Source organism: Pygocentrus nattereri, chromosome 13 (genome assembly GCF_015220715.1).
Source record: "Pygocentrus nattereri isolate fPygNat1 chromosome 13, fPygNat1.pri, whole genome shotgun sequence".
Taxonomy (NCBI): domain Eukaryota; kingdom Metazoa; phylum Chordata; class Actinopteri; order Characiformes; family Serrasalmidae; genus Pygocentrus; species Pygocentrus nattereri.
This window is the reverse complement of record NC_051223.1, coordinates 37,932,616-37,955,707: the sequence shown is the minus strand read 5'-3', so window position 1 is coordinate 37,955,707 and position 23,092 is coordinate 37,932,616. Positions and strand designations below refer to the sequence as shown.

The window sequence follows — 23,092 nt, the reverse complement described above, 5'->3', positions numbered from 1 at the left end:
GATGTGGAGATACACAGATAAATGAATTGATGGATTAATGAGTAGATGAATAAACTGATGGAAGGAATGGATGGAAGAACAGATGCATTATGAATTAGTTGTTGGATGGATGGATGGATGCGGATGAATTAGTTGTTGGATGGATGGATGGATGGATGGATGGATGGATGGATGGACAAAAGGATGGATGAATGGTTGGATGGATGGATTGATGGATTAGTGGATGGATAGAATGATCAATTCGAGTTAGGACTCATGGATGGGTGAATAATTGGAAGGATACATGTGTAGATGGACAGACACATTGATGGCCGGGTGACGGATTGAAGGGTGGATGGATGGATGATTATTCAATGTTTTTCATCCTGCAGCCGTGGGATAAATAAACTGGACATTGATTTTTTTTGGTAAATGTAGGCGCTGAACATTTGACCTGAACTTCAGCTAGAACACCCTGTTAGATGATCTGAGAAACATTCATGTGTGCTCAGTGGTCTCCAGCCCTGATCCTGGAGACCTACCTTCCTACAGAGTTTAGTTATAGTCTGTATTAAATAAGATGCCCTGCCCCCTTCCTCAACTCTAATACAGCTGATCCAGCCAATCAGGGACTTGGGAAGAGGTTGATTTGCTGTAGCAGGTGTAGCAGATTGTGGTTGGGACTAGACTCTGCAGGAAGGCAGATCTTCAAGACCATAGCTAGAGACCACTGGCTTACAATATAGCAGCATAGCAGCTAACACCATCACCACGCACACGGGCAGAAGCACCACTGCTACACTAGTGATGCCGTCACTGATTACACCAACTCTGCCTTTTACATGCTCTCATAGGACTTCTGCAGTTATCTGATTATTCAAATGGTCAAGTAAACAGCACGTTCTGAGGTCTTAGATCAGAGTAAGGTCTAGAAATCAGATTAGGAAATCAGATAAAGAGGCTGGATTTTAACTCAGTAATCAGATTTATCAGTGCATGCGAACTCTTACTCTGATTTCTTTCAGATTTCTCAGTTTGTGCATCTGTGAAACACATGGTGGTACCGGAAATAAGTGAGAAGCATCGCCGCGAGATGCAGCAAAACACATTTGGAGCGACACTGAAAGCAAATACATGCTTGTCAAAATTAAGGGTTTACATATTCTTCATCTTCTAAATAATGTTTGTTCATATTTTCAAGTAAAGTGGGTCAATATTTTTCCAAAAAAGCCACTCATGACGTTGGAGTTCTACATTTGGTTTATGTCACGTCTTCTGCGAGTTTACTGGCTGGTTGTAAAGCAGAAATCTGATTACTGCCTGACTCATATAGACCTGCAATTTCCCCATTATCTGACAACCCAAGAGCATGAAAACACACTGAACCAGTTACTGACACAATCTGGTTTTCGGCAGTTATCAGATTATTAGGTGTAAACACACTGAACCAGTTACTGACACAATCTGGTTTTCGGCAGTTATCAGATTATTAGGTGTAAACACACTGAACCAGTTACTGACACAATCTGGTTTTCGGCAGTTATCAGATTATTAGGTGTAAACACACTGAACCAGTTACTGACACAATCTGGTTTTCGGCAGTTATCAGATTATTAGGTGTAAACACACTGAACCAGTTAATGACACAATCTGATTTTCTACAGTTATCAGATTATTACGTGTAAACACACTGAACCAGTTAATGACACAATCAGATTTTTGGCAGTTATCAGATTATTAGGTGTAAACACACTGAACCAGTTACTGACACAATCTGATTTTTGGCAGTTATCAGATTATTAGGTGTAAACACACTGAACCAGTTAATGACACAATCTGATTTTTGGCAGTTATCAGATTATTAAGTGAATGTAAACACACTCACTGTTTTCAGGTTAGCATTAAACACTAGTGGGTGCAGTGGAGATTATTTTAAACACAGCAAGTAATCAAGCAAATTGCACCTTTTATTAATCGCTAATACAACCAACTACAGAGCCTGTAGCCTAAACAGAGATGGAGCTGGACTAAAGCAGCTGATTTAGCTAGCCGAGTAATTTTTATATGGGGGACCCATTCAATTTATTTTGCACCGGGTCCATAAGACACTCATTACAGCGCTGCACTGCAGCCTCTCGCATCATTCTCAACTGCTCTTAAGTGAAAAAAGGACGGCGCATTGGGAAAATGGCCCAGCATTTAGCTTGTTCCGAAGTTGTTCCGCAGTTAGAACGATTATATGTTAACTGGCTACTCATGCAGCACTTATAACAGAACCAAATTAAAAAACTTACTCAAATTAACTGGCTGGAATTCAGAGGCTAAAGGTTCAGCACCAAACACACACACTGTTTGTATTTTGGTGTTATTAGCTGTAAGTGGGCGTAATTATATAAAATATGCAATTGCCTTGAGAGGTTTGCGGAGAACAGCACGCTCTCACTGTTAGCCGCACTGATTAGGAGTGAGTGATTATTTAAAACAGTGCAGCACCTCAGAGGCCTTTCGCTAACAGTACTGGGCCACGCTTACAGCTATGCTAAGAGACTCCTGGGAAATTTCCTTTGTATCTCTCTCAGAATCTCAATCAGAGCCCACTTTGTTCACTGAAACATCACATGACCATACAACTGACTTTATGTGGAACTTTCACACAGCTACCTGCAGCTCACAGAACATCGTGGAACGTAGCAGCGCGGAACATCAGACAGTGACACAAAGCAGTTCATTTGAATGCAGCAGATTGTACTCACTCTCACATGCACTGTCCATGAATAGAGTTCATTCAATGCCTTGAAATTCTTTAACAGGGCTGATATCTGTCTAACAGGGCTGATATCTGGCTAACAGGGCTGATATCTGGCTAACAGGGTTGAAATCTGTCTACCAGGGCTGATATCTGTCTAACAGGGTTGAAATCTGTCTAACAGGGCTGATATCTGTCTAACAGGGCTGATATCTGTCTAACAGGGTTGATATCTGTCTAACAGGGTTGATATCTGTCTAACAGGGCTGATATCTGTCTAATAGGGTTGAAATCTATCTAACAGGGTTGAAATCTGACTAACAGGGCTGATATCTGTCTAACAGGGTTGAAATCTGTCTAACAGGGTTGATATCTGTCTAACAGGGCTGATATCTGTCTAACAGGGTTGAAATCTGTCTAACAGGGTTGAAATCTATTTAACAGGGTTGAAATCTGACTAACAGGGCTGATATCTGTCTAACAGGGTTGAAATCTGTCTAACAGGGTTGAAATCTGTCTAATAGGGTTGAAATCTGTCTAACAGGGCTGATATCTGTCTAACAGGGTTGAAATCTGTCTAACAGGGTTGAAATCTGTCTAATAGGGTTGAAATCTGTCTAACAGGGCTGATATCTGTCTAACAGGGTTGATATCTGGCTAACAGGGTTGAAATCTGGCTAACAGGGTTGAAATCTGGCTAACAGGGCTGATATCTGTCTAACAGGGTTGATATCTGTCTAACAGGATTGAAATCTGTCTAACAGGGCTGATATCTGGCTAACAGGGTTGATATCTGTCTAACAGGGCTGATATATGTCTAACAGGGCTGATATCTGTCTAACAGGGTTGATATCTGTCTAACAGGGCTGATATCTGTCTAATAGGGTTGAAATCTGGCTAACAGGGCTGATATCTGTCTAACAGGGCTGATATCTGGCTAATAGGGTTGAAATCTGGCTAACAGGGCTGATATCTGTCTAACAGGGTTGATATCTGTCTAATAGGGTTGAAATCTGGCTAAGAGGGCTGATATCTGTCTAACAGGGTTGAAATCTGTCTACCAGGGCTGATATCTGTCTAACAGGGCTGATATCTGTCTAACAGGGTTGAAATCTGTCTAACAGGGTTGATATCTGTCTAACAGGGCTGATATCTGTCTAACAGGGTTGAAATCTGTCTACCAGGGCTGATATCTGTCTAACAGGGCTGATATCTGGCTAACAGGGTTGAAATCTGTCTACCAGGGCTGATATCTGTCTAACAGGGTTGAAATCTGTCTAACAGGGTTGAAATCTGACTAACAGGGCTGATATCTGTCTAACAGGGTTGAAATCTGTCTAACAGGGTTGAAATCTGACTAACAGGGCTGATATCTGTCTAACAGGGCTGATATCTGTCTAACAGGGCTGATATCTGTCTAACAGGGTTGAAATCTGTCTAACAGGGTTGAAATCTGACTAACAGGGCTGATATCTGTCTAACAGGGCTGATATCTGTCTAACGGCTGATATCTGTCTAACAGGGTTGAAATCTGACTACAGGGTTGAAATCTGTCTAACAGGGTTGAAATCTGTCTAACAGGGCTGATATCTGTCTAACAGGGTTGAAATCTGTCTAACAGGCTTGAAATCTGACTAACAGGGCTGATATCTGTCTAACAGGGCTGATATCTGTCTAACAGGGTTGAAATCTGTCTAATAGGGTTGAAATCTGTCTAACAGGGCTGATATCTGTCTAATAGGGTTGAAATCTGTCTAACAGGGTTGAAATCTGTCTAACAGGGCTGATATCTGTCTAACAGGGTTGAAATCTGTCTAACAGGGCTGATATCTGTCTAACAGGGTTGAAATCTGACTAACAGGGCTGATATCTGTCTAACAGGGCTGATATCTGTCTAACAGGGCTGATATCTGTCTAACAGGGCTGATATCTGTCTAATAGGGCTGATATCTGTCTAACAGGGCTGATATCTGTCTAACAGGGTTGAAATCTGTCTAACAGGGTTGAAATCTGACTAACAGGGCTGATATCTGTCTAACAGGGCTGATATCTGTCTAACAGGGCTGATATCTGTCTAACAGGGTTGAAATCTGACTACAGGGTTGAAATCTGTCTAACAGGGTTGAAATCTGTCTAACAGGGCTGATATCTGTCTAACAGGGTTGAAATCTGACTAACAGGGCTGATATCTGTCTAACAGGGCTGATATCTGTCTAACAGGGTTGAAATCTGTCTAATAGGGTTGAAATCTGTCTAACAGGGCTGATATCTGTCTAATAGGGTTGAAATCTGTCTAACAGGGTTGAAATCTGTCTAACAGGGCTGATATCTGTCTAACAGGGTTGAAATCTGTCTAACAGGGCTGATATCTGTCTAACAGGGTTGAAATCTGACTAACAGGGCTGATATCTGTCTAACAGGGCTGATATCTGTCTAACAGGGCTGATATCTGTCTAACAGGGCTGATATCTGTCTAACAGGGCTGATATCTGTCTAACAGGGTTGAAATCTGCCTAATAGGGTTGAAATCTGTCTAACAGGGTTGAAATCTGTCTAACAGGGCTGATATCTGGCTAACAGGGTTGAAATCTGACTAACAGGGCTGAAATCTGTCTAACAGGGTTGAAATCTGTCTAACAGGGTTGAAATCTGTCTAACAGGGCTGATATCTGGCTAACAGGGTTGAAATCTGACTAACAGGGTTGAAATCTGTCTAACAGGGCTGATATCTGTCTAACAGGGTTGAAATCTGGTTAACAGCGTTGAACACACAAATGATGTTCCCCATTAAGCTGATATTACTGCATTAAAAGCTGATATATTGTTTTAATCATAATGTTTTTATTAATATCTTTGTTTCCAGCCAATTTCATTTTACTTTTATTAGTAATGTTTGAAGGTTAAGAAGTGGGTAACAGGGTTGCGAATTTAGCCTAAAATAAGCAGCATTTTGGAGTGGTTACCTCAACAGGGAGCACATGCTACAGGCCAACTACTACTAATAACCACATAGTTTACATACATTTAAAAAATGCAAATATATATATATTGCTTTTTTTATTTGTTTTTTTTTATACACATTTGTCTCGCCAATTTAGTCGTTTCCAATTCCAGACACTAGTTAGGACTCCTTTGTGCTCTCTTGGACTCCCGGCTACGGACGGCTGTAGGTTCTCTAGGGATGGAACTTGTGATCTCCTGATGATGACAGGGTTAGACGGTTGCGCCGCTCGGGAGCCCTTATATTCCTTTTCTAACAGTAATTTTGGTAACAGAGTTAAATGATCAAGTGCAGCCAAACAGAAAACAGAATGAGAATACTGACCTGCCTGATGGTCATTCTGCAGAATACAACGTGATGATGCAACTTTCTGTTTATATCATAATAAACGGATTGTTCCATTTTTTGCACGGGGGAACAGGTTTGAGTAACAGAGTTGCAGGACACAGGTTAACCTCACTCTAAATGAAATAATTGGGAAAAAGAGTAATTAACATTAAATTGGTTGGAAATGAACTAAATAACAATGTCATTATGGTGTCTGTGGAAGATTTAAATGACTATATTTATTAAGACTTATGTTCCCCAAAGTTGAGGTGGTTGCGGCTATTTTAACTGAGTTGCAGGAGAGTTGCAGGAGAGTTGCAGGAGAGTTGCAGGAGAAATTTGGATGGATATGTTTCGAGCAGCTACTGTTGTATCAAATATCTGTCAGTGTTTCTTGGTGTAGGTGCAGATTATTTAAGACACAAAGAACACAGAGAACATTTGACACTCCGGTGAGACACAGTGCAAACAGGGAAAGTGGCTGTAGGTCTGACTTTAATGTGACATGATAAAATTGCACACAAACAGTTGTAGAGTAAATACCTGAAAGTACGGTGAGTCTGGAGAGCAGCGTCTGCTCTGGAGGGCCTGTGAAACATTGAGGCTGTTAGAACACTGTAGTAGACCTCAGACAGGTTACAGGGCACTGTGTGTGTGTCTCTCTCACATCGTCAGTGTGGAATATAGGTCACTCTCTCTCCACACGTTTTCCTGGTGGGTGCTGGAGACGGCTCTCTGAAAAGGGCGCCTGAATATTTTTTCACCTTTCGCTTTTCCACATTTTTCTCTCCTTCAGTTCCAGTTCGGAGGAATTTGTTCAGACGCGAGTGAAAAAGAGGCAAAGAATTCAGACACTTCACACTTTTATTTCTGTACTGTGACCGAAAAGAGAAGATGGATATTGGAATCCTGGCTCTATCCTGAACTACCGAATCTATTCTGTGTGTGTGTGTGTGTGTGTGTGTGTGTGTGTGTGTGTAGTTTGGCTGAATACACTCCTGCTGAAGGTGTGTGTACCCCTGGGGTCAGTTAGATGGACTCTCTTTTCTCTGTCTCTCTCTCTCTCTCTCTCTCTCTCTCTCTCTCTCTCTCTCTCTCTCTCTCTCTCTCTATCTCTCTCACTCACTCTCTCTGGGGAAAAATTGGTTTTGCTCACCTAATCAAATCTCTCTCCCTCACACTTATGTTCATAAACCTCCCTCAACCAACCATGACATTAACCTCTCTCTCTCTCTCTCTCTCTCTCTCTCTCTCTCTCTCTCTCTCTCTCCTGATTTTTTGTATCCCTCTCTTTCTCCACTTTTCTCTCATCTTGAAGAGCATGTAACCCTCTCTTCCTCTCTTTCTTTAACCTTTTGTCTCCTTTTCATCTTTCCGTCCATCTCTGGTCACACTATCGCTCGCTCTCTCTTTTCTTGTCCTCTTCCTCTTCTCAGAGCTGAGCGGTAGCGGACGCAGCGGTTGCCGTGGCGTCTTTGTTTTGCTATCAGGCTAATAGATCACTCTGACACTTTAATTCCACTGCTCGATTATCACTGAACTTGATAATCACATTATCCAACCGTTCAATTAATTTGCTCTATATTTATTCACTCATTAAATCCAGGAGCTTCATTTAGACCAGCTGAAACAGGACTGTAATCGTCATCATCAGCATGAACTTCAGCCTGACTTTCTCCACTCACTTTACTCAGGATGTCCACTCAAACTTCTAAACCATTGAAATCTATAGTTTATACCAAACATGTGGTCGATCAGCCTGGACACGCTTGGAGTCGGACGTTTTGGCAAACTGTACATGCCTTGGCAGGTTATGTTTTTGGAATAAAGAAATAAATAAAACGATAAATAAGTGAGATTTTTCACCAGACTCTTTAAGACATGGAGGCAGATTTACTAAAAATGACAAAAGAGACAATCAGCAGCTCAACCAACTCCCACTGCTCTGTTCATAGCTCATTTATAGTCAGGAGGGAAAATGTGGAGGTGGGACAAGCAACACACTGCATTCTAGCATAAAAACCTTGTCCCATCTATGAAACATGGTGGTGGTAGTATCATGGTTTAGGTCTGTTTTGCTGCTTGTGGGCTAAGACAGCTTTTCATCATTAATGGAACAATGAATTATACTAGCAAATTCTAAAGTACAATGGACCTAAAAATCATATGGACCCGGAATCTCGCAAATTTGTGTCCGACTTAATCGTAACCTAGGCGACCATGCTGAGGTAAAGAGCCAAAAACTGTTTGAGCGGCAGTAAAGTAACTCATTTCAGGGTTATTTTATAGGGTTATAGGACGTTATGCTCCCTCTCCAACCACACATGACTTTTTATTGTAGTCTTCACAAAACCACAGATAACAACATTTAATATCTGATTGTTGAAGCTCTGTAGGTCTTCAGAGAAAAGCTAGAACAAAGCCAAACTCCACGGTAGAGGCCTTCCGCGAGATTTCGTCTCCCTCCCGCAGAAAATTGGGATTATTTCTCCCGCTCCCGCCTGCATCCAAGACGATTTGACCCGCTCCCACCCTCAACCGAAACGATTTGATCGTCACATCCAATATTTGACACAGACTAATCACACGTGCATTAACCTCCGCAGAAATAACACGACAGTCATCAGCCTCACTGGGAGTGACTTCACCAAACTCCATTTATTCCCAGTAAACACAGAGCAGGAATTAAACCACATAGCGGTTATTCTTGGTGTTTTGCTGGGCAGCTGTGGCTAAGTAAATGGTCACTTTAGTCACTCTGATTAATAAAAGTATAATTTACAAATGTACACAGTATATCTGATTATTATGGACAGCATTCTGACTTCTGATTAGGACTTCTGATTCAAGCCTGGCAGTCCGTGATCGGTTGCTGGAGAATGACTTTATTCATTATAACTTTTTACCATTATCATTTGAAATTGTTTACATGTTTACATTGCGTCCTGTACCGCAAGATATTGTGTTGGGTCCCACTGGACCGAGGAACCAAGGCTTACCAGGGGGGACCCGTCCTCCTCTGGTCAGACTACCTACAGAGTTATTATACTACTAATATTAATAGCAGTAGTATTAGTAGTAGGAATAGCTGGGAGTCTATGAGAACATCAGTGTAGGGTGGGCAGCTAGTCCAAGACAGGTGGCGGTAGCCGGGGCGTGGCAGCTGGTCTGAAGCGGGTAGCAGGAGAGCTCGACAGCTAGTTGCCCTTCAGTGTCCGGCTGGACATGTGGGCGGTCATTTACTCTGAAAAAGGCAGGGAGATGGAACCAGGCCCCTCATCTGCTGCCTTCTCTGAAGCATCCATGCTGTTAGTGTCATAATCACATGATCAGCAACTCAGACATCAAGGTTAGGGAACTGGCCCTGTGACCGGAAGGTTGCCGGTTCGATCACCAGTGCCGACAGTCCATGACTGAGGTGTCCTTGAGCCATTGGGCTGCCCACTGCTCTGGGCAAGTGTGCTCACTGCCCCCTTTTGTGTGTCTATTCACTAGTGTGTATGTGGTGTTTCACTTCACGGATGGGTTAAATGCGGAGGTTTTGCTTTTCAGCTGAACTCCAGTGCATGTTGTTATAAAATCCCTGGTTAATTTCACTGAGCGTGTCCTGCTGGCTTTGAAACGGTATGATTTTGAGCTCAAAGTGAGTTAAAAGTGCAGCTCCGCCCGTTTGATCTCGTTATAAAGAGCCGCTGTGCCCAGTCGGTAAATCATAGCAAACATTCTTTAACATCACGGTCGCCTTTTAACTCCAGAGTAGGTGCCTCTGTGATGTGACTGACTGATTGATTTCTCTCTCTCTTTCTGTAGATGATGTTCCTCCGTACTTTAAAACAGAACCGGTTCGGACTCAGCTGCACCTGGAGAGGAACCGGCTGGTTCTGACCTGCATGGCGGAGGGCAGCTGGCCACTGGAGTTCAAATGGATTCATAACGGAACGGAGCTGACGCGGTTCTCTCTGGAGTACAGGTCTGTGAGCGCAGAGCGTCTGACTGTTTCAGCTGCAGCTCTTCATTATTTCTAGATCGTAAATAAAGGGAATAAAGGAGAAAAGAAGAGAGGGAAATAGAAGAGAAGAGAGGGAAACAGGAGAGGAGAAGAGAGGGGAAAAGGAGAAGAGAGGGAAATAGAGGAGAAAAGAAGAGAGGAAAATAGAGAAGACGAGAAGAGAGGGAAATAGAAGAGAAGAGAGGGAAACAGGAGAGGAGAAGAGAGGGGAAAAGGAGAAGAGAGGGAAATAGAGGAGAAAAGAAGAGAGGAAAATAGAGAAGACGAGAAGAGAGGGAAATAGAAGAGGAGAGAGGGAAATAGAGGAGAAGAGGAGAGAGGGAAATAATGGAGAACAGAAGAGAAGGAAATAGGAGAGAAGAGAAGAGAGGGAAATAGAGGAGAAGAGAGAAATAGAGGACAAGAGAAGAGATGGAGATAAAGGAGTAGATTAGAGAGAAGAGTAGAGGAGTAGAGAAGAGAAAAGAAGGAGGTAGAGAAGAGAAAAGAAGGAGATAGAGGAGTAGAGAAAAGAAGGAGATAGAGGGGAAGAGAGGGAAATAGATGAGAGGAGAAGAGAGAAAATAGAGGAGAAGAGAGAAATAGAGGACAAGAGATGAGAGGGAGATAAAGGAGTAGAGAGGGAAATAGAGGAGAAGAGAGGGAGATAAAGGAGTAGATTAGAGAGGGAAATAGAGGAGAAGAGAAGAGAGGGAGATAAAGCAATAGAGAAGAGAGGGAATAGATTAGAAGAGAAGAGAGAAAATAGAGGAGAAGAGAAGGAAATAGATGGAGATAGAGGAGAAGAGAAGGAGATAGAGGAGTAGAGAAGGGAAGAGAAAAGGAGATAGAGAAGAAGAGAGGGAAATAGAGGAGAGGAGAAGCGAGGGAAATAGAGGAGAGGAGAAGAGAAGAGAGGGAAATAGAGGAGAAGAGAAGGAGAAGAGAAGGAGATAGAGGAGTAGAGAAGAGAAAAGAAGGAGATAGAGGGGAAGAGAGGGAAATAGAGGAGAAGAGAAGAGAGGGAAATCGAGGAGAAGAGAAAATGTATCACAGTTGTTTGAAAGCATTGAAGGTCTGAATGTCATTTTGGGGACGTCACAGTTGAAGTGCTGGAGCTCCGCCCCCTCAGTCACCCTGTCCTACACGATGACAGATGAGTGGATGTGAAGGTGGGCGGGTCAGCAGAGCTGTATGCTAATGAGGGTGAGCTGGGTCTCCTTGGGCGAGTCAGGTTGTGATGAATGTGATTTTAAACCGCGACCTCTCTCACTGCCTCCTGCTGATCAATGTCTCTGCGTGATGCCCGAAGGAGACTTTTCCAAATGAGTCCGATCAATCCGCGTCTGGCTCCGCTCTGGTCCCAGAATACCCTCCGAGATGCCGTCCCTGTCCTACACGGACACTATCTGATCACACCAGTCCGGCTCGAGCTGTCCTACACGACCTCTACTGCACTTCGGATGGGTTTTGTTTATCACTCTATTGTCAAAGTTCAAGTCACTTCGTACACATTTACGAAACTTTAGCTACTTTAAACTTTAAAAGCTTTAGTTTCTTGAAACTTTAGCATCAGAGCCGGTTTATTAGGAATCTGGCCTCTTCCTGTTTCTCCCATTATATTAAAAACATGACTTTAGAACAGTAGAGGGCGCCTCATTGGCTGTTCGCACTCATTGACGTCTTGAACATACATGAGGCCCCGTTTTAAACTCTATAACTCAAATTTAAAAGCTCTCAAAATATAACAGCAGTGTTAAAATGTTTTACGCAAACTTTAGCAAATTTAGCTGCTTGAAACTTTCTCACCTTCAAACTTTAGCAAATTTAGCTGCTTGAAACTTCCTCAGCTTCAAACTTTAGCAAATTTAGCTGCTTGAAACTTCCTCAGCTTCAAACTTTAGCAAATTTAGCTGCTTGAAACTTTCTCACCTTCAAACTTTAGCAAATTTAGCTGCTTGAAACTTTCTCAGCTTCAAACTTGAGCAACTTTAGCTACTTGAAACTTCCTCAGCTTCAAACTTGAGCAACTTTAGCTGCTTGAAACTTCCTCAGCTGCAAACTTTAGCAACTTTAGCTGCTTGAAACTTCCTCAGCTTCAAACTTGAGCAACTTTAGCTACTTGAAACTTCCTCAGCTTCAAACTTGAGCAACTTTAGCTGCTTGAAACTTCCTCAGCTTCAAACTTGAGCAACTTTAGCTACTTGAAACTTCCTCAGCTTCAAACTTGAGCAACTTTAGCTGCTTGAAACTTCCTCAGCTTCAAACTTTAGCAACTTTAGCTGCTTGAAACTTTCTCAGCTTCAAACTTGAGCAACTTTAGCTGCTTGAAACTTCCTCAGCTTCAAACTTGAGCAACTTTAGCTGCTTGAAACTTCCTCAGCTTCAAACTTGAGCAACTTTAGCTAATTGAAACTTCCTCAGCTTCAAACTTGAGCAACTTTAGCTGCTTGAAACTTCCTCAGCTTCAAACTTGAGCAACTTTAGCTGCTTGAAACTTCCTCAGCTTCAAACTTTAGCAAATTTAGCTGCTTGAAACTTTCTCAGCTTCAAACTTGAGCAACTTTAGCTGCTTGAAACTTTCTCAGCTTCAAACTTGAGCAACTTTAGCTGCTTGAAACTTTCTCAGCTTCAAACTTGAGCAACTTTAGCTGCTTGAAACGTCCTCAGCTTCAAACTTTAGCCACTTTAGCTGCTTGAAACTTCCTCAGCTTCAAACTTTAGCAACTTTAGCTGCTTGAAACTTTCTCAGCTTCAAACTTTATCAACTTTAGCTTCTTGAAATGGTCGCAGTTATAAACCTCAGTAACATAAGCTGTTTGAAATGTTAGCAACTTCATATTTCAGTGACTTCAGCTTTTTGAAACATTACCAACTTGAAACTTTAGCTTTTATTTGCTTTGCTGCTGAAACTTATTTGCAACTTCTTTGTAATTTCTTTGTAATTGTCTTAACTTTGGGAGACAAGTTTCATGAAACAACCAGGTTGTGTAAGATAATGTCAAACGATATTGTTTCAACCAAAATAATTTTGCTTATTTGCAGGTAACGAACTTAACCTTAACTTGCCAGCCTGTGTTTTTGTTAGGCTGTGTTAGGCTGGGTTAGTACAACCTATGTAGGTAATAGTTTACAGTTCCAGATGAGTTAAAAAAAATATACGTCCTGGAGAAGTGATAGAGTGTAGAGGCAAATGTAAATAATAAATACACTGCAGATGGTTTTATATGTGAGAACAATAGGATACATGAAAAATACTAACTAGCTGAATGATCAGACCTGTTGCGTGTGACTGATTACTCTGAATTGTTTTGAGTGTCTGAAGTTACACAGAAACTGTTTTTAACTTACAACCTAGGGGCAGTAATAGAGTGTGTTACATCTGGTGTGTCGCAGTGTTTGCTGAGATGTCGCATCCCGCGGAACAGCTGCATTCCAGCTGTTACACAGCAAAGCTTTCCAAGGCGTCAGATGTCTAACTCCTTTATTTCCAGACATCAGGTTTAATCCACAGGTATTTCATGTTAATCCAGCAGACAAAATAAGAAAGCAGTAACACATTAGGCAGTAAAACTATACTGGCTTTCTGTTACAGCAGTTATTTTTAAAGGAGACAAAGAGAGAGAGAAAGTAAGAAGCCTGAGGAGATGAAAATAGAGAGGGAGACAGAGGACAGATGGGGAGAGAGATGGTGGAGGAGGTGAAGAAGTGAAGAAAGGCTAAGTGAGACAGATGAGTCCAGCTGTTTCTTTAATGCAGCTCAGTAGGCTTAGAGAGAGAGAGTTGACTTCTTCATTGAACAGAGAGAACCAGATGCATGAAAGGGGCAGGTTTTTCTCTGTGAGGTTTGTGTGCTATATTGCATGCAGTGTCGCCAAAGCAACGTAATAGTAATAAACATGACTTGTGGACTCGTGTCATATGACTCAGACTTGAGCTACAAATCTGACTTTAAATAATGAAAAATTTTAAAAAATTGCAACTCTACTTTAACAACAATGACTTAGACTTATACCCTGGCCTTAAGACTCCAGAAATCTCAAGATCCTCTTTGCTCCGCTCTGCTTGTCACTGATGTATATCTTATAAACGTAGATTTCATTTGGCCACATCAAGCAACAAATTTGGCTGTCCTACCTGTCTTGGCTTGTGAGTTTGGACACGCTTGTCTTTACTTGTTACTTTGGACTTGCTCGTCTTGACTCAAGACTTGCCTGTCTTGACTTAGGAATTGCCCGTCTTGACTTAGGACTTGCCCGTCTTGACTGAGGACATGCCTGTCTTGACTCAGGACTTGCTCATCTTGACTCAGCTCTTGTATGTCTTGACTCAGGACTTGCCTGTCTTGATTTGGGACTCACCTGTCTTGATTTGGGACTTGCCTGTCTTGGCTCAGCTCTTGTCTGCCTTGACTCAGGATTTGCCTGTCTTCACTCAGGATTTGCCTGTCTTCACTCAGGACTTGCCTTTCTTGATTTGGGACTCACCTGTCTTGGCTCAGCTCTTGTCTGCCTTGACTCAGGACTTGCCTGTCTTGACTCAGGATTTGCCTGTCTTCACTCAGGACTTGCCTTTCTTGATTTGCGACTCACCTGTCTTGATTTGGGACTTGCCTGCCTTGATTAAGGACTTGCCTGTCTTGACTCAGCTCTTGTCTGTCTTGACTCAAAACTTGCCTGTCTTGACTCAGCTCTTGTCTATCTTGAAGCTGAGTATGTTGACTGGATTTATTTTGTCCCCACTTGAAGCAATATAATGAAAATTATAATAAACATTTAAAATAACATAGCTATCATTCCTTGATATGTCAGGTGTCAGCGGCCGCAACATCTGAGTACATGCATGTGCAGCATATCGCTGCTGTCAGAAGAAAACCTTGTATCTCCATTTTTATCATTTTTCAGTTTTCGCCGTAATATGAAAATGCCTGTTGCCCTTTACATTGTGTGTAAATTTCATAATGAATGAACCAAAAGAAACGTAAAGTTACCATTTTGGAGATAAGAGGTTGTCAGAAGAAAAAGGTGATATATACACAACAGATAAACCAACTTTACAATGAAACAATGAAAGTTAATAAATAAATCTGTGAGTATTTGTTAATCCTGCTGCTGGGGACACAGTTACAGATATTCCCTCCAACGGCAGACCTGATCATGCAGCTCATTAAGGGATAATCTATCCTTTATAAAGAGCCGAATGAGATGCGTGAGGCAGGGAATGGTTGACACTGTTCAGAGTAGTGGGTCCACAGGAGCCCTGAACCTACAGTTAGACAACAAGTGCTTAGATCGAATATTTTATCTTCTGTCAAAACGGAAGAGGTTTGGCACCAGCGTTGGTGGCGCCTCACGGGAAAAAAATCCGCCTCTTGTCCTGCGATTTTTCACAGTGAAAAAGAAAGCAATGGGTTTAGCTTGAACAGGAAAAGCTGAGGGAATCTACAGTCGCACAGACTCTCCTGAGAGAGAGACAGTGCCAGAGAGAGCGAGAGAGAGAGCGAGAGAGAGCGAGAGAGAGAGCGAGAGAGAGAGCGAGAGAGAGCGAGAGAGAGAGCGAGAGAGAGCGAGAGAGAGAGAGGCCACCTATTTACTGGCATACTCTTTTTCTGGAGGGAGTAATTTACTGTACCTGCACAAGTTGCTTTAAAAGCTTTTTTCTCGTTTCTGTCTTTGCTCTGTTCCCTGTTCACACCTCCCTCTATCTATCCCTCCCTCTTCCTTTCTCCTTCTCAGTCACTTCGAGTTTCTGAGTTAGACTCTGAGTTAATCTCGCTCGCCTCGCTCTCTCGCTTGAGCTGGAGCAGATTTTTCACATTAACAGGCCCAATTTCATGCCGGATCTGCATAAAGCAGCAGAGCTTCAGTCAGATAATTCACCTCGTCTGGGAAGGAGACACGGACGAGTTAGACTTACTAACGACTTGCACTCGGCAGATTCAGGGCAAAAGACCTGCCGAAGTCGCTCACTTCATGATGATTCTCATGGTATATTTGCAGTGTTCATATACCTCCTACATCCGTTGAAAGAACACGATTTAAAACGAGCAAAATCCTGTGTTGAATTCTCTCTCAGTGTATCTGCATCGACTTGTCATTCCTTTGAGTACCTGCTCTTTTCCTTTTGCCTGAATTTCCAATAATCCAAGTTGCCTGGCTGTGAAAGAAGTAGCCTCATTTTGTGACGATAAACATCCCAAAAATACCCCACATTTCAAATGTTCACCCCCTTTGCTCTTCGTCTTTAACTCCTTGTGTTTACAGCAAAAGCAACACCTTACATTGAAGTTTTAGAGCTATATAACTGCGTAGAGATGGAATCATGTTATACGATATTTACTGTGGTGTTGCTGCGCCTGTGTGGGCGTGTGCTGCTCATTTGCATAACCGTGAGCCCCTGCGGCAGCCTTATTCCAATTCTTAATGTCTTTGTTTTGTTAGATTGAGCGCCAGATGTACGTTGGAAGTGCAGGAGCGACAGTAATATGCGCCCACAACGCGTCTGAAATGATCTTTTGATTTACGAAGACTGCAGCTGATCGCGCAAACTACGCGCAGTCTCGCCCACCGGCTGCCCACTTGTGAGGTTCAGGGTTTAAAAGTGAAATAACGGAGCTGTCAGCGAGCAGAAGAGGAAAGTTTAGTGACGAAGAGATGAAGATGAAGAGCTGCGTTCATAAATTAAGTTCTTTCCCAAGAAAATATTCTACATTTGTGATATTCTACCAGAGGTTTTGACCTTAGATCTGCAGGTACCGACCTTCTGCAAACATCTTCCATAAAATCCATAGAATCTTTGTTATTCTGCTTCTAAACCTCATGTGTCGAACACAAGGGAATTATTTTAATTTGCTATTCTTATTAGCCTGTTTTATCCTGAGAAGAACCACAGTACCCAGCATGTAGTGCACCATAGTGTGTGTCTGGCCCTCTTCCTCCAGCAACAATCTGTGGGTCTGCGGTTACACAAAAAGAAAAGATGTCTGGTGTCCAGTTCAAGCAAATAGACAGTTAAAAAACAGTTTATTTTATGTTGCATCGTTTCTGAATAAGCATTAAACGCCTGGTTTGCTGTTGCAGTTTTGGCATGTTGAGAATAAGCAGTTGGCCACTGGAGTCGTGGCAAAATGTTAAGTTAAAGTAAAATAAAAACACGTCTGGCCCACAGATTTGCAGAGATTGTTTAATATTCCCTTTTAGTGGTTGAGTTTGACACACCTGATTTAAAGGGAGGAGCTCAGTTCACCTTTCAAGCTCAGTTCACACGTTTAAGAAACTTAAGAAAGCAGCTTTAACTCAGCGCTTCATTAAAACTCTACATCACATTTGACATTTCTCTTGTCTTGTCTATCACTGTAAAACATTATCACCTGTCTGTAAAGCACTTTGAGCTGCCGTCAGTATGAAAAGTGCTCTAAAAATAAAGACATTATTATTAATGACATGGTCTGCGATGGCGGTGATGGTGGCCGCATTGCGTAACGTGTGCCGGGTCTTTTCATACAGATACATCTGATCCTGGTCCAAAGTGTTGGTAGATTGTCAGTACATTACTCCCCTCTCAGGCTGTATTCACACCTAGTTTGTTGGCTAAAGTCCAAACCAGAGGTTGGACCATTTGGTCCGGTTTCACACTGCAATGCCTAAAATTACACGTTACACTAAAATTACACTAATTACACTAAAAAGCAGCGAAGATGAAGTCAGCGACTCATTTGCCGACTTTTTTCAATTTTCCAGTTCCACCTTAAATACTGCCATTGTTAGGCCTACATTTTGGCACGTCAGGTACCCAACTGAGTGTCTGCTACAGCGCCACCCTGAGGCAGAGCAGTGCTGCAGCTCTAATTAATTAAGAACACCAGAGAAAGAAGCTGATTTTGAGTGAAGCAGATGAACAACAAGCTTCACTGAGTCTGGATTTGAGTGTCTGTTTCTCCCAACTGGACAGCATAAGATTATATGTTTATTTTCAGGGATAACTTTGATTTAGAGAAATTTAGGGGGTCCAAGTTGTTAATTAGGGGACCCAGGACCCCCTGTATATCACACTTTGCCTCTATGCCAATAGGCTTTGTTCACTCCACACAATTACTCCTGTCAGACTGTAAAACCTACTCGCACAGACTCGTTCTGTATTGAAATCACACATCTCCTCACTAATCATTCCCCCAAATTAATCTAATCCAGCTCTTCAGTGTCTTCCTGGATAGTTCAGGAACTCTAAAGACTAAACGCTGGCACTTTGTACTGTTTCTATCGACCTGCAAGGAGCATCATTCTCCACTAAAGACTCGCTCCAGCGTTCCTGTCACTTAGCTTCAGAGTTGTCATTGAACAGCCTCACTTATCTATTTAGCTCAAGTCAATATTATTAGTCTGGAGCTTTTTGCTATTGACACAAAGCAGCTCGTCCAGAAACGTGGGTCCAGACCTAATGAGGAAGCTGAAGGATGCACTGGGACAAAAACACAATGAGAAACCTTGGGAGGAGTCAAGGGCTTTAATAAGGCCATTAAAGATTTACAGTGAAAGTTACTGAATGGCTACAACACGTACAGCACGAGGCCTGTAGGCCAGTTCTGTGGTTCTGATCCTGCACACACCTGAGTTCACCTGACTCCACTTAACCTTTACAGGCTCCACCCACTAATGCAGTCTCACACACTGAGGGAGGTTGAGTACTGGTTTCTCTTAGGGGTTCTTCCTTTCATTCTTAGAGAGTGGCTCCTTTTGAATCTCTTTTAGGGAGATTCTCCTTTGGAGTCTTGGTTCTCCTCAGTGGTTCCTCCTTATATTGTTAGGGAATTTCTCCTTTCAAGTCTCAGTTTCTCTCTGTTCTTCCTCACTGTTCTTTTCAGTGTTTGAAGAATCGGGGGAAATGTGATCAGCATTCCGAACATTCTCTCCTCTTCTTGAGGGAGTGTGATCAGTGTTCGGACAATCAAACAGGCTCGTTTGTCCAGTGACAGGTTGCCATGGAGATGTACCTGTCACCTGTCTGAGTCTGCACTCTCTCAGTCCTCTCCTTTGATCTCTGAACGGGGGGCTAATTAAGAAAGGTCTGACACCGCATTCGTTCACTTGAACAGCCATCAATCACAAGCACGGCTTCTAAAGGTTAACTATATTCATTACAGGCAGAGGGACACTACAGCTAAATGAACAGCAGAAGAAAGTAAAGAGAGAGAGAGAGAGAGAGAGAGAGAGAAAGAGGGGTGTGTGTTATATATAGTTATTTGTAAACATTCCTTCTATAATATAATGTTTCAGAACATATTACAATAGAACAGACTCATATATTTATATCGGTTATTCATTCAGCCTAATGAGAAACTGTAGAACGGACTCGGTTTATATCACAATACCTACATTTAGAGTCGGTTATTCATTCAGTCTAATGAGAAACTGTAGAACGGACTCGGTTTATATCACAATACCTACATTTAGAGCCGGTTATTCATTCAGCCTAATGAGAAACTGTAGAACGGACTCGGTTTATATCACAATACCTACATTTAGAGTCGGTTATTCATTCAGTCTAATGAGAAACTGTAGAACGGACTCGGTTTATATCACAATACCTACATTTAGAGCCGGTTATTCATTCAGCCTAATGAGAAACTGTAGAACGGACTCGGTTTATATCACAATACCTACATTTAGAGCCGGTTATTCATTCAGCCTAATGAGAAACTGTAGAACGGACTCGGTTTATATCACAATACCTACATTTAGAGTCGGTTATTCATTCAGTCTAATGAGAAACTGTAGAACGGACTCGGTTTATATCACAATACCTACATTTAGAGTCGGTTATTCATTCAGTCTAATGAGAAACTGTAGAACAGACTCGGTTTATATCACAATACCTACATTTAGAGTCGGTTATTCATTCAGCCTAATGAGAAACTGTAGAACGGACTCGGTTTATATCACAATACCTACATTTAGAGCCGGTTATTCATTCAGTCTAATGAGAAACTGTAGAACAGACTCGGTTTATATCACAATACCTACATTTAGAGTCGGTTATTCATTCAGTCTAATGAGAAACTGTAGAACAGACTCGGTTTATATCACAATACCTACATTTAGAGCCGGTTATTCATTCAGCCTAATGAGAAACTGTAGAACGGACTCGGTTTATATCACAATACCTACATTTAGAGTCGGTTATTCATTCAGTCTAATGAGAAACTGTAGAACGGACTCGGTTTATATCACAATACCTACATTTAGAGCCGGTTATTCATTCAGCCTAATGAGAAACTGTAGAACGGACTCGGTTTATATCACAATACCTACATTTAGAGTCGGTTATTCATTCAGCCTAATGAGAAACTGTAGAACGGACTCGGTTTATATCACAATACCTACATTTAGAGTCGGTTATTCATTCAGCCTAATGAGAAACTGTAGAACGGACTCGGTTTATATCACAATACCTACATTTAGAGCCGGTTATTCATTCAGTCTAATGAGAAACTGTAGAACGGACTCGGTTTATATCACAATACCTACATTTAGAGTCGGTTATTCATTCAGCCTAACGAGAAACTGTAGAACAGACTCGGTTTATATCACAATACCTACATTTAGAGCCGGTTATTCATTCAGCCTAATGAGAAACTGTAGAACGGACTCGGTTTATATCACAATACCTACATTTAGAGTCGGTTATTCATTCAGTCTAATGAGAAACTGTAGAACGGACTCGGTTTATATCACAATACCTACATTTAGAGTCGGTTATTCATTCAGCCTAATGAGAAACTGTAGAACGGACTCGGTTTATATCACAATACCTACATTTAGAGCCGGTTATTCATTCAGTCTAATGAGAAACTGTAGAACGGACTCGGTTTATATCACAATACCTACATTTAGAGTCGGTTATTCATTCAGCCTAATGAGAAACTGTAGAACGGACTCGGTTTATATCACAATACCTACATTTAGAGCCGGTTATTCATTCAGCCTAATGAGAAACTGTAGAACAGACTCGGTTTATATCACAATACCTACATTTAGAGCCGGTTATTCATTCAGTCTAATGAGAAACTGTAGAACGGACTCGGTTTATATCACAATACCTACATTTAGAGTCGGTTATTCATTCAGTCTAATGAGAAACTGTAGAACGGACTCGGTTTATATCACAATACCTACATTTAGAGCCGGTTATTCATTCAGTCTAACGAGAAACTGTAGAACGGACTCGGTTTATATCACAATACCTACATTTAGAGTCGGTTATTCATTCAGCCTAACGTGAAACTGTAGAACGGACTCGGTTTATATCACAATACCTACATTTAGAGTCGGTTATTCATTCAGCCTAATGAGAAACTGTAGAACAGACTCGGTTTATATCACAATACCTACATTTAGAGTCGGTTATTCATTCAGCCTAACGTGAAACTGTAGAACGGACTCGGTTTATATCACAATACCTACATTTAGAGTCGGTTATTCATTCAGCCTAATGAGAAACTGTAGAACGGACTCGGTTTATATCACAATACCTACATTTAGAGTCGGTTATTCATTCAGCCTAATGAGAAACTGTAGAACAGACTCGGTTTATATCACAATACCTACATTTAGAGTCGGTTATTCATTCAACCTAATGAGAAACTGTAGAACAGACTCGGTTTATATCACAATACCTACATTTAGAGCCGGTTATTCATTCAGTCTAATGAGAAACTGTAGAACGGACTCGGTTTATATCACAATACCTACATTTAGAGCCGGTTATTCATTCAGTCTAATGAGAAACTGTAGAACGGACTCGGTTTATATCACAATACCTACATTTAGAGTCGGTTATTCATTCAGCCTAATGAGAAACTGTAGAACGGACTCGGTTTATATCACAATACCTACATTTAGAGTCGGTTATTCATTCAGTCTAATGAGAAACTGTAGAACGGACTCGGTTTATATCACAATACCTACATTTAGAGTCGGTTATTCATTCAGTCTAATGAGAAACTGTAGAACAGACTCGGTTTATATCACAATACCTACATTTAGAGTCGGTTATTCATTCAGTCTAATGAGAAACTGTAGAACGGACTCGGTTTATATCACAATACCTACATTTAGAGTCGGTTATTCATTCAGTCTAATGAGAAACTGTAGAACGGACTCGGTTTATATCACAATACCTACATTTAGAGTCGGTTATTCATTCAGTCTAATGAGAAACTGTAGAACGGACTCGGTTTATATCACAATACCTACATTTAGAGTCGGTTATTCATTCAGTCTAATGAGAAACTGTAGAACGGACTCGGTTTATATCACAATAGCCATTTATTAACACAACCTTTATTCTTTTATTCTCTTGAAAGGTTAATCTCACCAGCTGCCAGTCCCCCGAAGCCAGTGTGAAGGAGCGCATGAGCATCAAAACAGGCCCCCCTAATTATCTAATTATTACATTAATGCTAATAGACTTCACAGGAGGAGTGATTAAGCACAGCAGACTTCAGCTCCAGCCCACTGACCTCAGCACTAACGGCCTTTAGACCTCATTACTGATGTTGATAACAGACCCTTAAATGTCTGATTAATTACAGAGCCCACCCACCAACACCTGCCAATCTCTGCGCTCCTCCTCTCCTTTTCACTCCTCTTCTGTTCTCCTCAGTTGTCTTCAGCCTTCTCCTCTCCTTTACTCCCTCTCCTCTTCTCACTTCCTCACTAATCTGCTCCTCTACTTCCTTCTCTTATCTTCTCTCGTCTTTCCTCTAGTGCTGTCACGATACTGAACATTTCAACTTCAGTACGATATTTGAAATATGTTGAAATTTAATACCATTTTTTTATTGGCCAAAGAAAAACAAGTAGCTCCAAAATTGCTTAGAATAAAATCTCTTCCCATTGACTTGCATTGAAAGTAAAGGCCATTTTTGCCCTCTCCTGTAAAATTACCGTTTTGGAGCTACTTCTAGACATTTCTATTGGCCCAATCATCATGAAATGTTCACACAATGTGAAGGACAGCTGCTGAGCTCAAACAATGCAGAAAAGTAAACATA

At 41.6% G+C, this 23,092-nt stretch overlaps 1 protein-coding gene across 4 annotated transcripts in view; it reads left to right on the top strand.

Moving 5' to 3' along the window:
• The window catches only part of LOC108442036 (protein sidekick-2-like), a 511,936-nt gene that overhangs the window by 364,443 nt on the left and 124,401 nt on the right, over positions 1 to 23,092 (top strand). For all 4 annotated transcript variants that reach the window (XM_037544393.1, XM_037544391.1, XM_037544392.1 and 1 more), the window contains exon 2: positions 9,864 to 10,023. In XM_037544393.1, the coding sequence (XP_037400290.1) occupies positions 9,864 to 10,023 (160 nt within the window). The remainder of the gene's footprint in view (positions 1 to 9,863; positions 10,024 to 23,092) is intronic.